Raw genomic sequence first — 25,912 nt, forward strand, 5'->3', positions numbered from 1 at the left:
ACTTCCTGCAGTTTCTTATGCTGGTATAGTTGGTATAGAGCAAAGAGCAAAGAGCAAAGAGCAAAGCATTTACAGAAGCCGAAAGACGATAGCCTTTTGCTTCTCTGCCATTTTATCATTTACAGAATTACAGACAACACTTTCTTACTCTTTTCCATTGACATTTGACAGAACACATCGTCTGTAGTATGTAAGGGAGTATGAGATATAGATAATAGATTATCCTCCCACTACATTACATTAGTTTGCAATCTGTGTAATACTAATACACCACACTATTACACAATTTCAAGTGAAATTCATACAACATTAAAGTATTAAGGTATTATGAGAGTTATACCTATAAATACTGCACACATAAACTGATAAAACATACAACAAACTAAAATCATCAACGTACGTAGTAATCTCTTCAGAAAATCAATTTGCTCACTCCCAAAATCCTTCCTAATGCTCCGTCGGGAAAAAAATTACCTACAATCCGAAATCTTGACATCCTGTAAATAAAAACTAAGTAATTAATTAATACAAACTAAACCCGAAAAATTGACTAATAATTATAGCCAATCCAAGCCCAATAGCTACGAGAGAAGCAGCCCAGGTGAGCTTCTCGGTTATTCTAGGAACTCTATCTTTCAATGCTTCGCTACACGACCCAATGAAAACGGTATAACCTCCCATTGCAACAACTGTACCCACCAAGAACATGCCTAAAAATGCTGCCCCAGCCACCCTCGAGGGCAATGCAAGAGCCGGAAGAACCATCATTAATGCATCAGGCTGGAGCCCATGCACGATCCCTGTGGCAAAGGTTGCAAAACCGATCTTCTTCTTCTTCTTCTCGACAAGAGGGGTTTCAAACACATCAACTTCACACTCCCCGTTTTCTAAGGCAACACAAGGTGTAGGGACTTCAGAAGCTTCTTTAATACCCATGGCACCAATAACAAGAAGGGTTACACCAACTACCCGAGTGCCCCAAGTTTGAATTATTTCAATATGGAGGCGATCTTTGAGTAGAAGAAAGATTAAGCCGAAAATTAATTGCCCAGCATCATGGCCACACCCCCAAAGGGCCCCAACAGCCGCACTTTCCATTTTAGTGCGGCCAATTGAAAGAGGGGCTAAAGCGGCAAGGTGGTCAGGTCCTGATAATGTGTGCAAACAACCGGCAAAGAAACCGGTCCATGCACTACTCAGTATTTCGGTGCGAAGGAAGCCTCTTGTAACCGCACCCCCCGCCGTGGCAGTTTGTAAGCTTGCGAATGCTGGAAGTGTGCGGACTGGGTTAATGATTGTCATTGCAAGAGCTGAAAATAGAATAATTTTTGCAGCGGCGATGGCCTGAAAAGAGATCCAAAGGCATCATTTCAAAGACTGACTCAAAACTTCAGTGATGAGTAGCAAACACATTAGGCTGCTGACTATCCAAAATGTATTACTTACATAAAACAAGCAGCAGCAATTACAATCACGTATACATGCTTAAAAGATGGGTGGTCAAACTTAAGTCCGTAAGTGAAAAATGTCTTTCCACAGCATAAAGATGTTATCAAGCAATCTAATTTCAGATAGCAGTCAGAAAATGTTATTTCGTTGAAGAACGGGGTAACCAGTGATAGTGACAAGTTACAATGAAGCTACAAAAGTTTTCAATATCTATATTCTCCAGCTTCATTAATCTCTATCCTAAAATCTTCAAAACTGCTTTATCAGTCCATTCCATAAATTTCAAATGGTTAGAAAACAAAGATTAAAGGAGAAATCCAGAACTAGCCAGTTCTCTCCTCAAGTTCACTATCAAATGGGAAAAAGGTGAGAAATCCGACCACTACACATGCTACCACGACTATCCCATCTCTAATATAACTTGTGTTGATGAAGCATATTGATCAGTCTGAAATGTGATCCATTGCACCAGGGCCATAAGTGAAGAATAATGCCGTTGCTAGCTGAACAACTACCTAAGCAAGAGCCTGTTAAAGCTCTAGGTTAATCATTCGGGAATATCGAAGATTTTTTGTTTTTATTTTAATCCATTCATTCAACAATACAGTTTAAGATACTCACAAAATTATTTTTAAAAACATATCCATGACGGATGCATCTCACATTTCTACCCAAGAAAGACAAAACAAAGAGGAAGAGCATGCTTTGCCAATCATGGAAAATATATCTAAAATCTCATGAAATTTGATTTCAATTGCAAAATGTTTCAGACAAATACACATAGAGACTACAACACCGGACACAATGAATCTTTGCCCTTCTAAACGGAAACTAAAAAAACACTTCATAAACCTTGTCAAAAGTTAAATGGCACTCTTATTCTACCCTTCACGAATCAGCACTGATGTTCACAATTGTTATAATAACATTTGCTTAGCTCACTTTAGGCCTTTTTTGACTCGTTTCACGCTTCGTACAAAATAAGTTAAGATAAATTTAGACAAAATAATTTTAGACAGTTTCAGACAAATACGCTTTTCTTAGACAATTTCATACCCAACTAAGTTTATTTCAGATAAGTTAGGGAAAGAGATGAGTTTAGGTAATATAAGTTCAAGTTTAAAATAAGTCGAATAGAACATAACCTAAGAGCGTGTTTTGTCAACTTCACTCATTTTAGATAAAAGAAAAAAATTCAGATAAGAGAAATTGTGACAAAATTAGTTCCAAACAGTTGTGATAAGTCTAGAAAAAACAAGTTTATATGAGATAGTACGTATTATAAGTTCAGATCAGTCAAACTCAGTTGAATATTTACCCTCTAGGTCCCTAACTAAATAAGGAAAAAAAGTTGTCTTTCACACTCAAAGGAAAAAGAAAATATCTGATCAAAAAAACCAACGAAGAACAACTAACAGTGATAGGTTTTACTAGAAAAAATGAAAAGAAAATACTAATTTGATAACTATTGCATGGACGAACAGTAGACATATATCTCTCAAGTCTCAACTGAACTTCAGACCTTAAACCAAGGAAAACATCCCGAAGAATCTCACATGTCCAAAAGGCCTACAATCAAAATCGGAAAAAGTTGTCTAGTCTTCAAACAAATTTCGTTCCAAAAGCTTAATATAGGAAGACTAAGTAGCTCATACTTCTTAGAGAGTGTTAGAAATGTCATTGATCTGAGCTAACACATTAGAATGCCAAGTTTCTGCATATATGTGTCTATTGTAGTCGTAGCAACAACCCCACTCCACAACTACAAACCACGTCTCCACACCATATGAAGGAGTTACACTAGCCAAATGCATCACATTTTGCCGCCTAATTAAGCAAATTATGGTATATGATGATCCCCAAATTAAGCTGACGAAATAATGACGAATACTACTCCCTTCATCTGGTAATTTTGTCACATTGTCCAACCCGCCCAAGTTAAGGATGATTCAACACTCACTCCATCCGTATTGGTTAATCTAATCATAAACCATTACTATTTCAAGAAAGATAACGACTTTTTCCGAACATCACCAAATTAGTAAATACGACCCCCCTTTCCATGTAATACTCCATTGATACATTTCCTCATAGACCATAAAACAGATGAATCACACTTGTAAAGATCTGAGCTTGCACATAATTCCCCAATTCTCTTCATTAATTTTTCAGGATCCAACTACCTTATCAATTTTGGAAACAGATATAACCTAACCTAATTTCGAATTATAATTTCAATCAAAATTCAGGAAAACATAATCCCCTGTCTCAATGAGCTTATCACCACATCAATTATAATAATACGGAGTATAATTTAATTAAAATGGAAAGTAACAAGAAATACCAACAATTCAAGCAGGAATTAGAATTTACATAACAACAATTATACTAATATGCATACCTTCTGTAACTTTGGATTGATAGGCGACGGATGTGAAACAATTTGGGGCTCCGGCGTAGACCCATTTGAATTAGATGGGTCCGAATGCCAATTGGTAGATGGGTCCTGAATTGGGTTCGAAATAGAAGATGCCCGCAATTGAAATCGGCCGCGTTTCAGAGACGTTGAGTTAACTCGGAACGACTCGGTAGTTGGTGATAGAGAAACACCGAGTTTACGGGGGTCAACACGGCCGAGTTGTGGGAGGGAAGGGTAGGATTTAAGGTGTAATTTAGAGGGGAGTGGCGAAGAGCAGATTAGTCTCTCCATTTCTCTTTTTCTCTCTTTTCTTCCTCCACCCCTTTCTCTAGCTTTGAATGAAGAAACTGGGTTTCTTTTTGCCTAATTGGGGAAGAAAAGGGGAGAGGTGGTGGAGAAGAAGAGGAAATAAAAAAGAAAGTGGAAGAGGTGAGGTGGTGATGGTGGATTTGTTCAAGATAAAGTTTATTTTTCCATTTTTCCCCATTCATTAGGCTACCTGCCAAAATTGTTCATCATGGGCTCAAAGTAGGGCTCAAAATAAAAAGTACTCCCTCTCTTTACTTTTTTGTTACCCATTTTTTCTTTGGGGTTTTTATTTCATTTTTTAAAATTGTAATCTTAGATTCTTATTTCCGTGTATACTTAAGTTTTGTTGTGGAATAAAGAGAAGGAGAAAGAAAAAGAGAAAGAGAAATTGGAATAGAATAATTGTATATTATTTCAGGAATAATGGGGTATATATAACTACAATATAATAGAGTTTGCTTGGAGAATAATAAACATAAGATCTAGTATATATCTCGGAAAAATACTAGAGGTATAATGGACATCACATAAATAGTTCATAACACTCCCCCCTTGGATGTCTATTATTGAATATTATGCCTCGTTAACACCTAACTGGGAAAATCCCGTGGAATAAAAACTCAATGAAGGGAAAAGAGTTAATCATTCCTCTTAATACGCTTGAGAAGTTGTCTCATTAAAAACCTTACCATGAAAACCCAGTTGACAAAACCTTGGCTAAGGAAAAAAGAGTGCAACACGTATTTTCCCCCTTGATCAATACATTACTTGAGATCTTCTAGTGCAATCAGTCCAATATTTTTGAGTAGCCTCTTAAATGTAGCAGCATGGTGTTCCTTGAAAACTGATTCTTCAAAGTTTAACTTGAATCTTCAATTCTCCACTTGAACAGACGATGTAAATATCAATCTATATCACCAATTTAATGTTTTGAAAATAATACTTGTAAGATCATGTGTTTTTCTCTATCTCATTCATTTTCGAGTTTCCCGATGCATAATATAATAATACTTTAGCTTCACCTGAGATATAAATTTTCTTGTACATGATATTATAAAACTTATCCATACATATTGGACATATATATATCTTCTTCTGGAGGTCATATAAATGGTAGTTTTCGATCAATAATGATAATTTCATGAAAAATAATATCCATTGGAAGGACATTACATACCTTTATCATGGTAGTTTTTGAGGTCATAAACTTTCTTTGGTCATATACTTTCATGGAAATACATGATAAATAACAACATAGTCGTCCAAATTGGATGTATAATATATTTAATAATGTTATTTATGGTTCTTCTTAACCATAAAATACTATCTATTAGAAGGACATTACATACCTTTATTTTATATTTTAAGATGATTCAATTTGTACAAGAATTCTTTCATGAATAAATTAATACTCCGTATGTATATTTCATAACTCTCAAGTGCTCAAGCTACTGGCCTGGTTGAGATGACATTTCAAAACACTTTTTTAGAGTCTTGATAATATCTCATAAATATTGTGATATTCATATGCAAAACTCACAAGTTTAGATGTTTAAGAACATCATTTATAAACTCTTCATGAACTCTTATTTGCATGAATCATAACATGCTATTAAATCAACATCATATACTTCTTTTGCAACTAGTATCCCAACGGAGTAAAAACCTTCTCTTATAATTTTCTATCAAAGTTGCAAATTTGTCTTATTATGCTTTTGATGCATATTCGTGTATAGGGATGGCAATCACATCCGAATACGAACCGAGTCCGACCCGATCTGAAGGAAAAAATCCGATCCGAATCCGAGAAAAAAGTCCGAATCCGAATGGATATGGATCGGATAGGGAGCCTGCAGAGACTCCGACCCGAATCCAACCCGAGTCCGAATCCGAGTCCAAATCCGACCTGAAATTATTTCAAAGTGTATTATTGTTGGTACATAACTTTTTTAAAAATGAAGTTCTCAATTTAATCTAATATATTTGATTAAACGCATATATTTGTAATTTATTAATTTATTAATTTATTAGAAACTCATTAAATTTTGGTGAATGAGAAATAGGATTTCTAATTTATTTTAAAATTAAAAAAATACAAGTTCTATATAAGTAAAGTTAACGCATGATTTGAATTTGGATTTGGATATGAATATGGATGCATTTGATGTCCGAATTTTAAATAGATATGGATGCAATTTTGGTGTTCGAATTTTAAATGGATATAGATGCAATTTTGGTGTGGCGCGCCACACACAAGACCGGGTGAAATTCGTAATCCATTCATCCTTAAAAATTAAATGGTGGTATTTGACTAATTCCTAATTGTACCAACTCTTCTGTTATAAATCGTGGACATGTTTCAGCCACAACGCAACTTTGGGCCTTAGCCCAAAACATCACCAAAAAAAATATAGATAAATTGTTTTATACTATCTAAAAAAATTAAAATTTTGTTTTTTTACCACCTAAAAAACTAAAATTAGTATTTTGCTACTCTAAAAAAAAATTAAAACTTGTTTTTTATCACCTGAAAAACGAAAAAATAGATGAAACAGTTATTGAGGCACACTAATACAAGTTCCCTCCAATTTTTTACAACCCTCTATGATTTTCTTTAACTCCTTCACCCTACTCTATTTACTATCGTTGAACTTTGTCAAATTTGTAAATTGGAGGAAAAATTAAGTGAGTTAATGGAAGAGAAGAAAGCAGGGTAAGGTAAGGAATGTTAAATAGATGAAATCGTGGAAGAAGATAAAATATCAGGACATTATCGTTATTATGGCTCCTCACATATTGTCCTTTTTCAAAAGAATCTATTACCTTTCCTAATTTAGATGGTGAATGAGAGTTGAGGGATTGGGGTTTAGAGGATTATCATTTATTATCACTTTGCTTTAATAATATAAAACAGTATGTGCCCGTGCGATTGCACGAGTTCTTTCAAAAGTATTAAAACTGCCTAAACGATGTTATTAATTAACTACAATATTTATTGTGTGGCAATACCCAAACATATCTAAATATTGTATGTGTCTTAAGCACATAAGACCCAAAGTAAGCAGCTAAAACGTATCCAAAATTATGTTTTGTTTACATGATGGTCTCAAAATCTTTGAAACTGCAAACTTGACTAAGGAGTATATAGATACTTTAATTATTCTTTCATGTCCAATACTCTTAATTATTCTTATGTCCATTTTAGTTTCCTAATTAGTTATGCTGGTAGACTTTAGGTAATTTTTTTTTTTTTGCTTTTTTTATGTTGTCCGAATTCCCTAAAATAACGAAGCAGAGATGATGATTGAGGTTTTGAAGCACTCATATTTCTCATCACTCTGCTTTAATAATATATATATTGAGACAAATCCAATACTTCCTACGTATTTATTTAAGAGATACACTTGCCATTTTTAGTAACTTATCAACCCCACCATCTAATTAAATAATATATTAAATATATTCTATGTCCCGACACCATATTAAACAAATAATTTCAAAACTACACCCGACCCCCCACCCCTTAAAATGATATGGTCCCCACTTGTTTTATTATTTTATTTCATTCAATTCTTGTTCTTAATACTCGTGTCCGACCAAGTGTATTCATTAAATAAATATTGAGAGAGTAACATTTTATATAATAATATTTAACTTTTTATGAATAAAAAATTATGATCAAAATAAATAGAGTGAAAATATCAAAAGTCAAAATAATACTGAGTATTTAGAAAAAATATGAATTATCGGAGCTGGGGCCGCTTTGGAAGCCTCTCTACTCTCTAGCTATCAAAAACTGTATGCCATTGATCAAAATGATCAACTAACTTAAGGCCACAATCTCATTATCTTTCCAACCAAATGAAAGGCTCTCATAAAACTTCCTACTCCGCAACACAAATGCACTTTATCCTCAAACAGCACAACCAATGCTCGAATACATCCAACCTCATCACATTACTCTACACCCTTCAAAGAAAACACCATCGCAAACCATTGATCACAAAGTTGTAATCTTGATGTAAACAAACAGACAAATCTTATGGTGGGGTGCGTCACAGCATACCCATTTCCTAAGTATAAAAAAAGTTGAAGGATGAAAGTTTGCACACCAAGTGTTTGTTAAAAGAACTGAACCAAAAAAAACATCATCAGTTTATCACAAGTTCAACATGGCAAAGCCAGTTTCAATTGAGGTTTATAATCCCAGTGGAAAATACAGAGTTGTTAGCACTAAATCTATGCCGGGTACCCGTTGGATTAATCTCTTAGTTGAACAAGATTGCCGATTGGAGGTTATTTTAGTCTTTTTACCCAATTCAGTTTCTGAGTTGTTACTTCTTCTTTTTGTTGCTTAAGAGTTTTAAGTATTTGATTATTTTTCTTTTCTTTTTTTGTTTAGATTTGTACACAGCAGAAAACTATCTTGTCTATTGATGATATTATTGCTTTAATTGGAGACAAGTGTGATGGGGTGATTGGCCAGGTAATTTTTTTATATATACAAATAATTGGGTAAATGATGATTTTTATTTGAATAGTGTAATGCGTATCATGCTCCCGGGTGAATAAAATAATTGGCCGAGTGGCTATTTTTTGTTTAGTTGACAATTGTAATGTTTACAGTTGACAGAGGACTGGGGAGAGACTTTGTTCTCTGCATTGAGCAAGGCAGGTGGTAAAGCATTCAGTAACATGGCTGTTGGTTACAACAATGTTGATGTTAATGCTGCTACTAAGTATGGTGTTGCTGTTGGTAACACTCCTGTAAGATTCTTTTAACTTTGCTAATTCATTATTCATTCTTTCATTTACGTATTAGTACTATAGCAAATTAGTAAGGTTGAACTGAACTGAACTTAACTGAATTTCTGTGTAACTCAACAAAAAAGAATAGGGCCTAAGTAGCATGCTACTATACTACTAGAGTAGTAGTTTGATTTATGAGGCATTTTGAAATTCTACAATTTACATGAAAATTCGACCCTAAATCAAACGTGGCCTATTATTTAGGAGCGAGGAAAGGTTGTCAACAATGCATGTTGCATGAATTCATGTTCTCATTTATTGTATTATTTTCCTTTTGTAGGGAGTTCTGACAGAGACTACAGCAGAATTAGCAGCTTCACTATCCTTGGCTGCTGCTCGAAGGATAGTTGAAGCAGATGAGTTTATGAGGGGTGGTTTGTACGAAGGATGGCTTCCTCACTTGTAAGGGCTCTCTTATAACCACTTTGTTCAATTCACTCAACTTACATTGAGAGTGATTGCTTTTATGGAGCTGAACATGTTTCTGAACACAGGTTTGTCGGAAACTTGCTAAAAGGCCAGACTGTTGGTGTCATTGGAGCTGGTCGTATTGGATCTGCTTATGCTAGAATGATGGTAATATACATCATAAATCCGTGCTCAGAGTTCCTTAGATTTTCGAGAATATTAGCAACTAAAATTCTGAGTTCTGACATGAGTAAACATTTATAAGCAATATAAGCTCGAACAGTTTCTGTATTCTTTTGTAGATGCAATAACCTACTAATCAGTCATTTTTCTGATCAACTAACCACACATAATGCTACTCTTCCACTCCCAGGTTGAGGGATTCAAAATGAACCTGATATACTTTGATCTGTACCAATCAACTCGCTTGGAGAAGTTTGTTACAGGTAGACTCACATGCTACATCTGTCTCAAAATAATAGACCACATTTCTGTTTTACTTTGTCCCAAAGAGATAAGCCACTTTCTAAATTTAGTAAGTTACACTCCTGCACCTAAGAATTTCAATAGAAGTTTACATTGATATGGCGGATATGTAAAAATTAAGTAGTTAAGACAATTATGACATTTTAGCTTAATTAGCTTAGAATGTTGCTTTGTAGGGAGGGAGCATTTGTCATGGTGACCTGTATTTCTGACTGTTGAGTGATTTTTCCGTTTATAGCTTATGGTGAATTCCTGAAGGCAAATGGCGAGCAACCTGTCACGTGGAAAAGAGCATCGAGTATGGATGAAGTGCTTCAGCAGGCTGATTTGGTGAGGTTCCTTCCAATTTCCAACGAATCATATTCAATTCAAGCATGACTTCTAATTTCTCTCTGAATTGGGGAAAAGTAATCAAAATCCTGCAAAGCATTAAAAAAGGATTGAACCCTTTGCAGATAAGTCTGCATCCAATATTGGATAAAACAACATACCATCTTGTGAACAAAGAGAGGCTCTCAATGATGAAAAAGGTATTTTTTCAATGAGTTCTTCTAGGAGAAATCCTACTGTAATTACTTCAAGTTTGTGACAAATGTTGCTTAAATCTGTTGCTTAAACTTCATCATCAGGAAGCAATCCTCATTAACTGTAGTAGAGGTCCTGTGATTGATGAAGCAGCACTTGTTGAACATTTGAAAGTGAACCCCATGTTTCGAGTTGGTCTTGATGTCTTTGAGGTACCCAAACATAAATTTCTTACAGTTCCAGATAGTATTACCTCATAAAATCATATTAGCACTTCCTCTTTTGTTTGTCTTAGGACGAGCCATTCATGAAACCTGGTCTTGCTGACATGAAGAACGCCATTGTGGTACCACATATAGCTTCAGCTTCCAAGGTACCTGTTGGACTTCTACTGTTCTTTAAATTATCTAACTACTAAAATGTTATGAATGCTTAATTAATCCCATCATCAGATCTTTCTAATTCAATTTTGTGCATTATCTTTTATCTTATATGCAGTGGACTCGTGAAGGAATGGCGACACTGGCAGCTCTGAATGTCCTGGTACATTTATCAACTGGACTAAATTTCTGAAAATTAACCTCTGCATTACATAATTAAACAGTTAGGCTAGATATCTAACAATTAGGTGACTAACACCATGTGAACGCTTGCAAGTTTCACTTGCAAGGTGCAAATAGATACTGTCTAACTTATTATGATTCTGAAATCGTTTTCTGAAATTCAGGGGAAAATTAAAGGATACCCAACATGGGCTGATCCCAACCGTGTTGATCCATTCTTGAATGAGAATGCTCCACCCCCAGCAGCTTGCCCGAGCATTGTCAATGCTAAAGCTTTAAGTAATTACCATTCTACTCGCCTTTTTGCACGTATCAGTCGCTTAGGAATATGCAGACTATAAAGTATACTGACTGTATAAATACAATTACTATGCAGGTTTACCAGTTTCAAAGCTGTAGGAGCTGAAGCATGACATTTCACTAGAGTTTTGCTGCAATACGCCAATAAGTGTGAATCACTCTTCCGACTTACAGAGGGAGCTTGATGGACGTATCCATGTATCTGTAACGGATATACTTCTAGTATACTGTGATATTAACACAATGTTTCATTTCTTGTTCATACTCCGTACAGTGATATCTATCCTTTTTCACTTCCATAGTTCCATTCATATATAATTAGAACATTCTCGTCTATCGTTATTGGTTCCTGCTGACGAATGCGGATAACTTGGATCCTTTTGCACTAAGGGTTGTCAAAAACTGATCCGATCTGATCGACATCAAACCGAAATCACACATTCAATCCGTATGAGCACAATGTCCCCACACAAAACATTATCCGATTATACCCAAATTATATCCGATCTGTAACCGACCGATGATCTGATTTGACATCCCTATTTGCTGATTGTAAGAGAAATATGTTCTTTTCTCTCTTCTGGATACAGCACAAAACTGCAATGACCACTGGCCAAGTAAGCCAAGTCCCTTCTTCACATGCATTGGGCTCGCAAATGGATTGGACTTTGACTGTATAGCCCACAATCTACATATATCAACCCTCAATTCAAAGGAGTTAACGGCAAAAATGTAGAATATTGTAAAGAGGGAGTACCTATAAGTTAAATTTGACTTCCATGTGTATCTTGTCATAAAATACAAGAAGTCGTTATCTATTGAAACATTTTATAAACCAATTTAGAAACAAATCGTCTCATGTGTGACCAGCCACACTATCAACTTGATGGTGTGACGTAAGCCGTTAATATGGAGAAAGTTATTGACGGGTGTTACTTGACTTTCTATGCCGATATTACTTATATATTGTACTCGTTGTTACTTTTCTTGTTTACTGCAGTTTATTTCATATCAGAAGTTTCTTGTATAGACTGGTGTTACTTGATTTTCTATGCTGCTGTTACATATACATTGTATTCGCGGTTACTTTTCTTGTTTTATTGAAGTTTCATGTTAGAGGTTCTTTGTATATAGACCGGTGTTACTTGACTTTCTATGATAATGTTACTTATACGTTCTATTCGTTGTTGTTTTCTTGTTTTACTACAATTTCTTGAATTTCATGTTCGAGGTTCTTATATAGACTGGTGTTACATGACTTTTTTATGTTGGTGTTACTTTTAGTTATTGCAGTTTCTTCAATTTCATGTTAGAGGTTCCTTGTATAGACTGGTGTTACTTGATTTTTTATTCTGGTGTTACTTATACATTATATTCGTTGTTACTTTTCTTGTTTTATTGCATTTTTTCAACTCCAGGTTAGAGGTATTTTATATATACTGATATTACTTTATTTTTTATGTTGATATTACTTTATTTTCTGGGCTTTAAACTCGTTGGGTTTATTTATAAGTGTGAACATGTCACACCATCAAGTTGATGGTGTGACTGGTCACATACACATATGATTCACGTTATATGATTCTTTGACAAATTTATGGTCAAACTTGAGCTTTAAATCTTTGATCATCAAGTCAAATAGTCCATTTTTTGGGACGTAAGTGTTGGTGGTAATGCAAAGTATTTTCTACTTAGACCATAATTGTGCGGAGGAATCAGTTTTGACCACAGGTGCACCGTGGTAAATACCTCTTTGCCGCAACCGACCTAATACTCTTTGCCGCAACCGATCTGGCGACCTGTGGAGTATACTGACGTTGAGATTATTCATCGCTTTGGTTTTGATAATCCACTAATGATTATGTGGCCTTGGATGGAAGGATTTTAATTCTATGAAGACTCTCCCCATATATTATCAGAGCACCTAATTCCTTTTTTGTGAGATGTGGAATCATCATCGTGCGGCTATGATCTCCGTTTTCTATACGGAGTACATATATTTACCTTCCTGCTATAATAAAAGCACACACGAGATTAACCCAAAACGATATACCAAAACACAAACCCTAAACCTAATTAGAGATCTGAGCAGTTCTTGAGCAGTTCTACAGCCTTAGGGGGCTAAGGCGTTCGTCACTTGAGAGTATGTACCGGTAGTGGTGAAATTATCTTCTATCAGTGGTCTTCATACCACGACAAAATCATTGTAATCCGGAGATAATCAATCAAGTAAAGTTATTCAAGTTCTGTTATTTATTTGATTTAAGTAGCTATATTATTCTTACGATTTAGAAGCGAATTTTTAATATTGAAATCATTTCTGGATTACCGTAATCTCGTTTGATGTTGGATCTGTCAAAATTGGATCCGTTTGATGGAACTAATTATAAGAGGTGGTCTCAAAAATTGTTGATTTATTTAGAACAAGCTGATATTGATTATGTGTTGTTCAATGATCGCCCTATCCCTACAACCTCAACTGAAAAAACTATTATTGTTCTTGATACACCTGTTCAAACTGGAAAATCAACTAGTAGTACAACTGCTACGAGTAAATCTAATGAAGAGTATGTTAAAAAGTATTACAAAGACAATAAGGTTGTTAGGGCTCACATGGTATACCACATGACTATCACAATTTTTTATCTATGTATTAAAGAAAAATCGGCTAAGGCTATTTGGGATATCTTGAGAAAAAGTATGGTGCAGATGATGCTGGGAAGAAGAAGTATGTTACTGAAAATTTGCTTAATTTTAAGATGGTTTATACTAAGCCTGTCATGGAGCAAATCCATGAATATGAAACCCTAGTTGCCGAAGTTCTTGCTGAAGGCATGAAGATGTGCGAAATTCTTCAGGCCAATGTATTGATTGAAAAATTGCCTGATTCCTGGTCTGACTACAGGAACCGTTTGAAGCATAAGAAAAGGGATATGACTCTTGCTGAGTTAGTGAGCATATGAAGGTTGAAGAAGCAAATCGGCTCAAAGATACTCCATTGAAACCCAAGAATGAACTTGCCGTGAGGGTAAATCTTGTTGAAACTAATGTTAATTTTGATAAGAATGCGGGCCATGGTAACTTGAACAGGGGACAAAGTTCAGGAAACGTGAAAAAAGGCAAATATGTGCAAAAATGGAAAATTGAGAAGTTCACATGCGTGCGTTATGGCTGTGGAAAGGAGGGACATTACAAGTACCGGTGTCGGAACAAGATGAGCAACAACAAGGCAAAACCAAAGAGTGAGGCTCATATTGCAGAGACAGTTGATGTGATAGTTGCTGTGATTTTTGAGGTGAACCTGGTGGAAAACATAACTGAGTGGATTGTTGACACAGGGGCTTCGAGACATTTCTGTGCCAACAAACACATGTTCATGGAATTTGAAAAAGCTGAAGAGGGCGAATAAGTCTACATGAGAAATTCTAGCAGCTCTTAGGTACTTGGCAAGGGGAAGGTGACTCTTAAGATCACTTTTGGAAAAACACTAGCTTAACACACAATGTACTGTATGTATCATCCCTTCGTGTAGGAATTTGATTTCTGGTGCTTTTCTAAACAAAGTAGGTGTTAAGTTAGTTTTTGAAGCTAATAAGCTTGTGCTGACTCGCAATGGCGAATATGTAGGAAAGTGATACCTTAATAGGGGTTTATTTGTTCTTGACTTTGTATTTGATTCTATCATGAATAAGAATTCTTCTTCTGCTTATATTGTTGAGTCCATTGATTTGTGGCATAGTAGGTTGGGACATGTTGGGGTGAGCAAATTAAAACGTATGAAGAGCTTAAATATGCTCCCCAATATGACAATTTATGGACATAATAAATGTGGTGTATGCGTTGAGTCAAAGTTTGTGAACAAATTGTACAAAACCAGTCACAAAGAGGGAAACGACATTGTTAGAGTTAATCACACCGATTTGGCAGATTTCAAGAACTTGGAAAGTAGGGGTGGAAACACTACTATATTACTTTCATTGATGATTTTTTAAGGTATAGCAAGGTCTACCTTTTAAGTTCTAAAGATGAAGCAGAATCCAAGTTCCTATTGTATAAAGCAGAGGTAGAAAATCAGTTAGATCGAAAAATCAAAAGGGTACGGTCTGCGGAGGTGGAGAATATGGGTCTACATTTCTGAAGGAAGTGTGCAAAAAGGAAGGCATTATTCATGAGGTGACATCTCCTTACACCCCACAACAGAATGGCATAGCAGAAAGAAAGAACCGAACGTTGAAAGAAATGATGAATGCAGTGCTTTTGAGTTTAGGTCTTCCTGATAACTTGTGGGGAGAAGCATTTCTATCTGCAAACTTTGTGCTGAATAGGGTCACTCACGAAAAGCTGGTCAAGACTCCGTATGAGTATTGGAAGGGTTATGCTCCTAACCTGAGCTACTTGAAAGTGTGGGGGTGTTTGGCAAAAGTAGGTTATTCGTATTTCATACGGCCTACTGTAGGATCGAGAACATTTGATACTGTGTTGGTAGGCTATTCGGAGAACAGTGCAACATATAGGTTCATGAGACTTGATGATCACTCGATATGCGAGGCTCGTGATGCTGAGTTCTTCTAGCAGGTATTTCCCTTGAAAGATAATGTTGATACTAATGATTCTTCCTTTGCTACTCCACCTGCAGGATAGTCTTCTCAAGCTAGACATTCTGTAGAACATATTGAAACTTCCCCTAGGGTTGATGATCAGGAGCAACCTAGGAGAAGTAAAAGGCAAAGGACAAAAACACGTTTTTGACCTGACTTTCTCACAACGTTCCTCACGGAGATGGAAAGTATATGGATGGTTTGGATGAAATAATGGTGTGTCTACATGTAGTATATAATGACCCTAAAACCTATGAAGAAGCTATGAGGTCTTACATGGGTGGGGTGGAAACACCAAGTGGTGACAGTTCATGTCACAAAATGCACTGAGCAATTGTTACATGGTGATGTTTTAGCTAAATCTGGAAAGTTTCAAACTGCTTTTACTGCAGTGTATGGTTTGCACTCAGTTGACACCAGAAGACCTTTGTGTTAGGTTATGATTCATATGACAGTTCATAAATCATGCGGAAAAACCATAAAGCCAGGAAACATATTATTTACACATAATCATTTAGCATAGTTTAGATGCATACTCTTTGTTGCGTGCCTTCCCTAGCTGCGCCCGAACCGAACAAGAACAAGTTTTTAGGACTCCAAGTGTCGTCCCTCCGTAGATAGTCCACAGTACGTCCGGATCCGCCTTAAGATTGACCAACTAGAATCGCCCTTAAGGTTCTAATATTTTCGGTTAGGTAGGCAAGAATATTGGCTGATTTTTCTGCTTAAAAATCTTAGTTTTGAATACTTAAAACTTGTGTATAAATAATGACCCCTAGGCCTTTATTTATAGAGTTATGGAAAAGGAATCGTAATCCTAGTAGGATACGAATTAATTGAAATTAGAATCCTACATGAATTCTATTTAATTAATTTATCCAATTAGGAATAGAAATTTAATCATACACTGACTCTTGTAGATTTAGGAATCACGCATGAGCACAAACTCACACACACACGGCAGCCACAAGGGCTGCCCATGCGCGTGCGAGCAGCAGCCCACGCATCGCGGCCCACGCATCCGTGGCCCTTGGCGCGCGCTGGGCCTGCCTTGCGGTAGGCCTGGGCGCTGCCTTGGCTGGGCTTGTGGCGCGCGCGTGCTTGCTGGGCGATGGCCCGGCTTCGTGCTGGGCCTTCGTCCGGCAGGCCTCGTCCGATGCTAATTCGTACGATACGCTTCCGATTAAATTTCCAGTTCCGGAATTTATTTCCGATACGAACAATATTTAATATTTCCGATTCCGGAATTAATTTCCGTTTCGAACAAATATTTAATATTTCCGTTTCCGGAATTATTTTCCGATTCCGGTAATATTTCCGATTCTGACAATATTTCCGTTTCCGGCAATATTTCCGATTCTGGTAATATTTCCATTTCCAATAATATTTTCCGATACGTACCATGTTTCCGTTTCCGGCAACATCTACGACTTGGATAATATTCATATTTCCGATACGATCCATATTTCCGTTTCCGGCAATATCATCGTTTCCGGAGTATTCATTTCTTGCCTGTGACGATCTTAGCTCCCACTGAAACCAAGATCCGTCGGTTCCGAATATTCATAGATGGAGTATTTAATGCCATTAAATACTTGATCCGTTTACGTACTATTTGTGTGACCCTACGGGTTCAGTCAAGAGTAAGCTGTGGATTAATATCATTAATTCCACTTGAACTGAAGCGGCCTCTAGCTAGGCATTCAGCTCACTTGATCTCACTGAATTATTAACTTGTTAATTAATACTGAACCGCATTTATTAGACTTAACATAGAATGCATACTTGGACCAAGGGCATTATTTCCTTCAGTCTCCCACTTGTCCTTAGGGACAAGTGTGCATTTCCTAATTCCTTTGTCGCTCGATGCTTGCTCTTGAACATAAGGTAAGAGTTGTCATCCTTATTATGTCCAGAGGTGTTCCTCGGTTTCAGAGTTCAACTGATCAAATAAACAGATAATCATAGCCTATGATTCATCCGAGCACGGCCATGCATTTCACAGTTTCTAGCTCTCCGAGTGGCCTTGTACAACTTTTAAGCATCTCATCCCGATTTATGGGAGGACAATCCCAATCTTGCGATCTTGAGATTAGACTTCGTTTGATAGGTGATTACCTGAGCGTTGCCTTTATAGCCTCCTTTTACGGTGCGACGGTTGGTCAACGTCAAAGCAACCAGTTCTCAAACAAGTAATCTCAAATCACTCAGGTATTGAGGATTTAGTGTCTAATAATTTAATGAAATTTACTTATGACAGACTTTCATCTCTTACAGTAAAGTTTCATAGGTCTTGTCCGATACTAGTCTTCCCAAAGTAAGTATCTATGCAAATGATTATGACATTGCCATGTCCACATAGTTCAAGAAACAGAACTACTAGTCATCTTGCATTCTAATCGTCTAACGTTTTCTATGCGTCCAATTTTATAGAAAACTCCGATTAGGGACCATTTTCAACCTTTGACATTCAAGTTCACTTGATAGACATTTCTTAGTCACAGGACTGGTCCTGACAGTCTATCTTGAATATATCGTCAAGTTGAAGGGACTCATCATTTAATAAACCACAAATTAAATGGAAAAAATGAATTCCTTTCATTTATTGTGAATGATTAACCAATAATGTTTTACAAAGATTTAAACTCTAAAACTTTAAAACATTAAACAGAGACATCAAAGCCATTCTCCAATATGCTTGATTCCCATAGCTGTAGTGTGCGAGTTGTGCTTCGCTTGCGGCAGAGGTTTAGTTAATGGATCTGGTATGTTGTCATCAGTTCCAATTTTGCTTATCTCGACTTCCTTTCCTTCAACGAACTCTCGTAGAAGGTGAAATCTACGAAGTACATGCTTGACTCTCTGGTGGTGTCTAGGCTCTTTTGCCTGTGCAATAGCTCCGTTATTATCACAATACAGGGCTATTGGTCCTTTAATGGAGGGGACTACACCAAGTTCTCCTATGAACTTCCTTAGCCATATAGCTTCCTTTGCTGCTTCATGTGCAGCAATGTACTCCGCTTCAGTTGTAGAATCCGCAATGGTGCTTTGCTTAGCACTTTTCCAGCTTACTGCTCCTCCGTTGAGGCAGAAGACAAACCCAGACTGTGATCTGAAATCATCTTTGTCGGTTTGGAAACTTGCGTCCGTATAGCCTTTAACAATTAATTCATCATCTCCACCATAGACCAGGAAGTCATCTTTGTGCCTTTTCAGGTACTTCAGAATATTCTTGGCAGCAGTCCAATGCGCCTCTCCTGGGTCTGACTGGTATCTGCTCGTAGCACTGAGTGCGTACGCAACATCCGGGCGTGTACATATCATAGCATACATTATTGAACCAATCAATGATGCATATGGAATCCCATTCATTCGTCTACGCTCATCAAGTGTTTTTGGGCACTGAGTCTTGCTTAGAGTCATTCCATGAGACATGGGTAGGTAGCCTCGCTTGGAGTCCGCCATCTTGAACCTATCAAGCACCTTATTGATATAAGTGCTTTGACTAAGTCCAATCATCTTTTTAGATCTATCTCTGTAAATCTTGATGCCCAATATGTACTGTGCTTCTCCTAGATCCTTCATCGAAAAACATTTCCCAAGCCAAATCTTGACAGAGTTCAACATAGGAATGTCATTTCCGATAAGCAATATGTCGTCGACATATAATACTAGGAAAGCAATTTTGCTCCCACTGACCTTCTTGTATACACAAGATTCGTCCGCGTTCTTGATGAAACCAAAGTCACTGACTGCTTCATCAAAACGTATATTCCAGCTCCTGGATGCCTGCTTCAACCCGTAGATTGACTTCTTTAGCTTGCATACCTTTTTAGCATTCTTTGGATCCTCAAAACCTTCAGGCTGTGTCATAAACACAGTTTCTGTTAAAACGCCGTTTAAGAAAGCAGTTTTGACATCCATCTGCCATATTTCGTAATCGTAATATGCAGCGATTGCTAACATTATTCGAATAGACTTTAGCATTGCAACTGGTGAAAAGGTTTCATCGTAATCCACACCGTGGACTTGCCTGTAACCTTTTGCAACCAATCTAGCTTTGAAAACTTCAAGTTTCCCATCCTTGTCCTTTTTCAGTTTGAAAACCCATTTGCTTCCAATGGCTTGGTAGCCATCTGGCAAATCGACCAAATCCCATACTTGGTTTTCAGACATGGAGTCTAATTCAGATTGCATGGCTTTTTGCCATTGCTTGGAGCTAGGGCTCGTCATAGCTTGCTTGTAAGTCGCAGGTTCATCACTTTCAAGTAATAGAACGTCATAGCTCTCGTTCGTCAAAATACCTAAGTACCTTTCCGGTTGAGATCTATATCTTTGCGATCTACGCGGGGTAACATTTCTAGATTGACCATGATTCTCACCAGATTCTTCTAAACATCTCTGAGTTTCATCCTGAATGTCATCTTGAGCATTCTCTAGAGTTTGTTGTTCGACTCGAATTTCTTCGAGGTCTACTTTTCTCCCACTTGTCATTTTGGAAATGTGATCCTTCTCCAAAAAGACACCATCTCGAGCAACAAACACTTTGTTCTCAGATGTATTGTAGAAGTAATACCCCTTTGTTTCCTTTGGATAGCCCACAAGGATACATTTGTCAGATTTTGGATGAAGTTTGTCTGAAATTAATCGTTTGACGTATACTTCACATCCCCAAATCTTAAGAAAAGACACATTTGGAGGCTTTCCAAACCATAATTCGTATGGAGTCTTTTCGACAGCTTTAGACGGAGCTCTATTTATAGTGAGTGCAGCTGTATTTAGTGCATGTCCCCAAAATTCTAATGGAAGTTCGGCCTGACCCATCATTGACCTGACCATGTCTAGCAAGGTTCTGTTCCTCCGTTCTGACACACCGTTCCATTGTGGTGTTCCAGGAGGAGTCAATTCTGATAGAATTCCACATTCTTTCAGATGGTCATCAAATTCATAGCTCAGATATTCACCGCCTCTATCAGACCGCAGTGCCTTGATCTTCTTGCCTAATTGATTCTCTACTTCACTCTGAAATTCCTTGAATTTGTCAAAGGATTCAGACTTATGCTTCATTAGGTAGACATAACCATACCTACTGAAGTCATCAGTGAAAGTGATAAAGTAGCTGAAACCACCTCTAGCATTTGTACTCATTGGTCCACATACATCTGTATGGATTAAACCCAATAGTTCATTTGCTCTTTCTCCAACTTTAGAGAAAGGTTGCTTTGTCATTTTGCCAAGTAAACATGATTCGCATTTACCATAATCCTCTAAGTCAAATGGTTCTAGAATTCCTTCCCTTTGAAGTCTTTCTAAGCGTTTCAAGTTTATATGGCCTAATCGACAATGCCACAGATAGGTGAGATCTGAATCATCCTTTTTGGCCTTTTTGGTATTTATGTTATATACTTGTTTGTCGTGATCTAATAAATAAAGTCCATTGACTAATCTAGCAGATCCATAAAACATCTCTTTAAAATAAAACGAACAACTATTGTCTTTTATTATAAAGGAAAATCCCTTAGCATCTAAGCAAGAAACCGAAATGATGTTTTTAGTAAGACTTGGAACATGGAAACATTCTTCCAGTTCCAAAACTAGCCCGGAGGGCAACGACAAATAGTAAGTTCCTACAGCTAATGCAGCAATCCGTGCTCCATTTCCCACTCGTAGGTCGACTTCACCCTTGCTTAACTTTCTACTTCTTCTTAGTCCCTGTGGATTGGAACATAAGTGTGAGCCACAACCTGTATCTAATACCCAAGAAGTTGAATTAGCAAGTATACAGTCTATAACGAAAATACCTGAAGATGGAACGACTGTTCCGTTCTTCTGATCTTCCTTTAGCTTCAAGCAATCTCTCTTCCAATGCCCCTTCTTCTTGCAGTAGAAGCATTCGGATTCAGAAGTGGGTTGACTGACCTTCCTCTTTGCAGATTTGGCGCCAGTTTGCTTAGTTGGGCTGGCCTTGTTGCCACCTTTCTTAGCATTCCTCTTCTTTCCAGATTTCTTGAACTTGCCCCCACGCACCATAAGCACATCCTGCTTATCACTTTTGAGCGTCTTTTCAGCGGTCTTCAGCATACCGTGAAGCTCAGTGAGCGTTTTGTCCAGACTATTCATACTGTAGTTCAGTTTGAACTGATCATACCCGCTATGAAGAGAATGGAGGATGGTGTCTATAGCCATTTCCTGAGAAAATTGCTGATCCAGCCGACTCATATTCTCAATGAGTCCAATCATTTTGAGAACATGTGGACTTACGGGCTCGCCTTTCTTTAAGCTTGGTCTCAAGAATTTGCCTATGAGTCTCGAATCTTTCGACTCGAGCCAGATCTTGGAACATGTTCTTCAACTCACTGATGATTGTGAAAGCATCTGAGTTGATGAACGTTTTCTGCAGATCCGCACTCATGGTGGCGAGCATTAGACATTTCACATCCTTGTTGGCATCAATCCAACGATTGAGGGCAGCCTGAGTGACCCCGTCGCCTGGAGCTTCGGGCATCGCCTCATCTAGGACATACTCCTTTTCTTCCTGCATAAGAACTATTTGCAAGTTCCTTTGCCAGTCAAGGAAGTTTTTCCCGTTCAACTTCTCCTTTTCGAGAATTGATCGAATGTTGAATGAATTGTTGTTTGCCATATTAAAAACTACAATTGAAAAGAATAAACAAATAAATAACCATTCACAGTTTCTCTTAATAAACTTAAATTCTAGCATACATGCATAATTAAATGTTTATTAAGCATTTTATTCAAGTTATGTGTTCCGGCAGGTGTGAATAAAATGATTCCAAGATCCTAAAATCATTGAAGAACTAAGCACAGTTTGTCGACTTAATCCTAGAACATCTTAGGTAAGCAAAAGCCTTTTGCTAATAGTCTAGAAACTATTCTTGGTTGATAGGTACGTCTAAGAACTTATTAGGTAAACCTATCGAATTTGCCACGACATAAAAGGACTCCTTACTTATATCGTTGAGTTTCACCAAAACTAACATGTACTCACAATTATTTGTGTACCTTGCCCCTTTAGGACCAATAAGTAACACCTCGCTGAGCGAAAACTATTACTAGATTGATGTAAAGGATATCCAAGCAAGTGTATATTTTGGCATGGCACCTTTTAACTCAATTTTTAAGTTTGGAACTTAAGGCTCTTACTATGTTGGTTAGATTTTAAGTGAACTAAAATCCTTAATCATGCAACATAATCAAGCTTTTGATCTCATGCATTTTAAGACATATTTAAAACAATAAATAACTTAAAACATGCATAAGATATTTGTGATCTAGTATGGCCCGACTTCATCTTGAAGCTTTGACTTCAAAGTCCGTCTTGAAAATCTCCGTGGGAGGCACCATTTTCTTCAAATAGGATAAGCTATAACTAATTACAACTATTCGATGGTACGCAGACCATATTTGAATTGAAAAATAACTTTGGTACTTTAGACCAATTACATTCAAATTAATGGTACGCAGACCATATTTTCTATCCTATTTGGGCCATACTAGTCACTTCATAACCTGCAAAACAGTACATATACAATATATACCATTCACCCATTCATTATCATGAATGGCCCACATAGCTGGTTAGTAAAACACATTATGCATCACGTAAACATTTGCAGCAATTAATCAAGGGCACCAATAATCTACCAATTATTCAGTCCTTATTAATTCTAATCAAGTTGTTTTAACCTTAAGGATTTGTAGACCTAATCAAGAGTTTATGACTAAAAAGCGCTCCCACTTAAACCAATAAATTCATATGCTTTACCAATTTTAAACATAAAAATGTATTTCTAGTCTAACCGGAAACATACAAATTTAATTAAAATTTAAAGATCATATAAATTTATAATTGAATCCAAAAATTTAATTTAATTTCAGTCGTGTTTAAATTAACTCATGATTTTAATTTTAGTAAAATAATTAGAATAAATAACATTTATTATAATTATAATATTCAAAATTAAAATCCAAGAAAATAATTTAAATTATTAATTTTAAAATTAATTAAAATTACGTGAACTGAAATTTTCAAATTAAACATTCAAAACGATCTAATCGTAACGCAAACACCCTACGCGTTGCACGCCCATGGGCCGTACGCACACAGCCATTGCTGGCCATGTGCGCGCAGCCCATGCGCTCGTCGCATAGCTGCTGCTTCCCTATCGCAAGCCTCCGCACGCATTGGTGCTCGCTGCGCGCGCGCGACATCGCTCGCTGGGCGCGCGACATCGCTCGCTGGGCGCGCGACATCGCTCGCTGGGCGCGCGAGCCATCGCTCGCTGGGCGCGCGACATCGCTCGCTGGGCGCGCGACATCGCTCGCTGTGCGCGCGAGCCATCGCTCGCTGGGGCGCGACATCGCTCGCTGGGCGGGCGACATCGCGCGCTGTGCGCGCGAGTAATGTTGGGCGCAGCGCTCGTGGCACGCGAGCTTGCGCTCGCTGCGCGCGAGGCTGCGCGCTCTTGTGCGAGGCAGCGCGCGTTGTGGCGCAGCTCGCTTGCTGCCCACACGCGACTGCCTTGGCTCGCTCTTCGCCCATGCCCATTCGTTCATAGCTCGTGGCACACGACACAAGGCAGGGCTGCTGCCTTGTGCTCGTGCACTACGCCCTTGCTCATTGCATTCGTGCCGCACGGGCGACGAGCTCCCTTGCTCGTCGTCGCATGCCCGCATTATACAACACCCCTTAAGGGTAACACGAAGCGTCCATTGCTTCGTGCGTGCAAGTTATATGAACGAATCGCATAAAATTTAAAATTTATATTTAAAATTAATGACAAATTAATAAATAATATTAATTTCATAATTTTAGGGCGAAAAATCGAAAATTTATTATCCAATTGATTTCCGATTGATATGGATTCAAGTCTAGGTCATAAAAATTTAAAATTTATCGTAAATTTACAATTTTTATGGTGGTTTTTAATCATAGGTTTCTAATTAAATTACAATTAATTATGAAAATCAAATTAATTCTAAATTATTCTAATTTTCAACAAATTAATCATAATTACAAATTAGATTGCATAATTAACAAGACTAGGCATTCAAACTTGTTAAACATATGCAGTAGGTCAATCAAAAATTCAAGATTTATCAACAAGAATCGCAAATATTTAATTTAACATCTTAAATTTACGAAATTTTGCATTCGAAAAACTAAAACCTTCGAAAAGTCATAGTTAGGCTTCGAATTTGAGAATTCTGGGTTCGGCAGAAAAATACTATTTTTGTCAAAATTTTAGAATGCCTTTTACATGCGGAATTGACACAAAAATTACTCAATTCGGATGAGTAACGAAGAAACTGCCGAAAAACTGCGTACGTATAATTAAATAAACGCAATTTGCAATTAATTAACAATTACGAAAACTAATCACCCCTTTTAATTCTTGCAAATTTGTAATATTTAACCATGTTCATGCAATTTAGATTATGAAAATAATAAGGGGCTCGTGATACCACTGTTAGGTTATGATTCATATGACAGTTCATAAATCATGCGGAAAAACCATAAAGCCAGGAAACATATTATTTACACATAATCATTTAGCATAGTTTAGATGCATACTCTTTGTTGCGTGCCTTCCCTAGCTGCGCCCGAACCGAACAAGAACAAGTTTTTAGGACTCCAAGTGTCGTCCCTCCGTAGATAGTCCACAGTACGTCCGGATCCGCCTTAAGATTGACCAACTAGAATCGCCCTTAAGGTTCTAATATTTTCGGTTAGGTAGGCAAGAATATTGGCTGATTTTTCTGCTTAAAAATCTTAGTTTTGAATACTTAAAACTTGTGTATAAATAATGACCCCTAGGCCTTTATTTATAGAGTTATGGAAAAGGAATCGTAATCCTAGTAGGATACGAATTAATTGAAATTAGAATCCTACATGAATTCTATTTAATTAATTTATCCAATTAGGAATAGAAATTTAATCATACACTGACTCTTGTAGATTTAGGAATCACGCATGAGCACAAACTCACACACACACGGCAGCCACAAGGGCTGCCCATGCGCGT

At 37.2% G+C, this 25,912-nt stretch overlaps 2 protein-coding genes across 2 annotated transcripts; one reads left to right on the forward strand and one right to left on the reverse strand.

Moving 5' to 3' along the window:
- Window positions 1-257: 257 nt before the first annotated feature.
- LOC110791536 (chloroplast protein FOR GROWTH AND FERTILITY 2) lies at window positions 258-4,390 on the reverse strand. The gene is made up of 2 exons (XM_021996288.2): window positions 3,851-4,390; window positions 258-1,344 (listed from the first exon to the last, which is right to left on the reverse strand). Exons 1-2 carry the CDS (start codon window positions 4,157-4,159, stop codon window positions 523-525), a joined length of 1,131 nt encoding a protein of 376 aa, XP_021851980.1. The 5' UTR covers window positions 4,160-4,390; the 3' UTR covers window positions 258-522.
- Window positions 4,391-7,940: 3,550 nt separating this feature from the next.
- LOC110791537 (glycerate dehydrogenase HPR, peroxisomal) lies at window positions 7,941-11,565 on the forward strand. The gene is made up of 13 exons (XM_021996289.2): window positions 7,941-8,472; window positions 8,580-8,663; window positions 8,804-8,944; window positions 9,267-9,388; window positions 9,481-9,562; window positions 9,768-9,840; window positions 10,119-10,210; window positions 10,336-10,410; window positions 10,510-10,617; window positions 10,701-10,778; window positions 10,904-10,948; window positions 11,133-11,247; window positions 11,345-11,565. The coding sequence occupies exons 1-13, from the start codon at window positions 8,350-8,352 to the stop codon at window positions 11,365-11,367; spliced, it is 1,161 nt and encodes a 386-aa protein (XP_021851981.1). The 5' UTR covers window positions 7,941-8,349; the 3' UTR covers window positions 11,368-11,565.
- The last annotated feature ends 14,347 nt before the right edge of the window (window positions 11,566-25,912 follow it).

The sequence above is a fragment of the Spinacia oleracea genome, chromosome 4 (genome assembly GCF_020520425.1).
Source record: "Spinacia oleracea cultivar Varoflay chromosome 4, BTI_SOV_V1, whole genome shotgun sequence".
Classification (NCBI taxonomy): domain Eukaryota; kingdom Viridiplantae; phylum Streptophyta; class Magnoliopsida; order Caryophyllales; family Amaranthaceae; genus Spinacia; species Spinacia oleracea.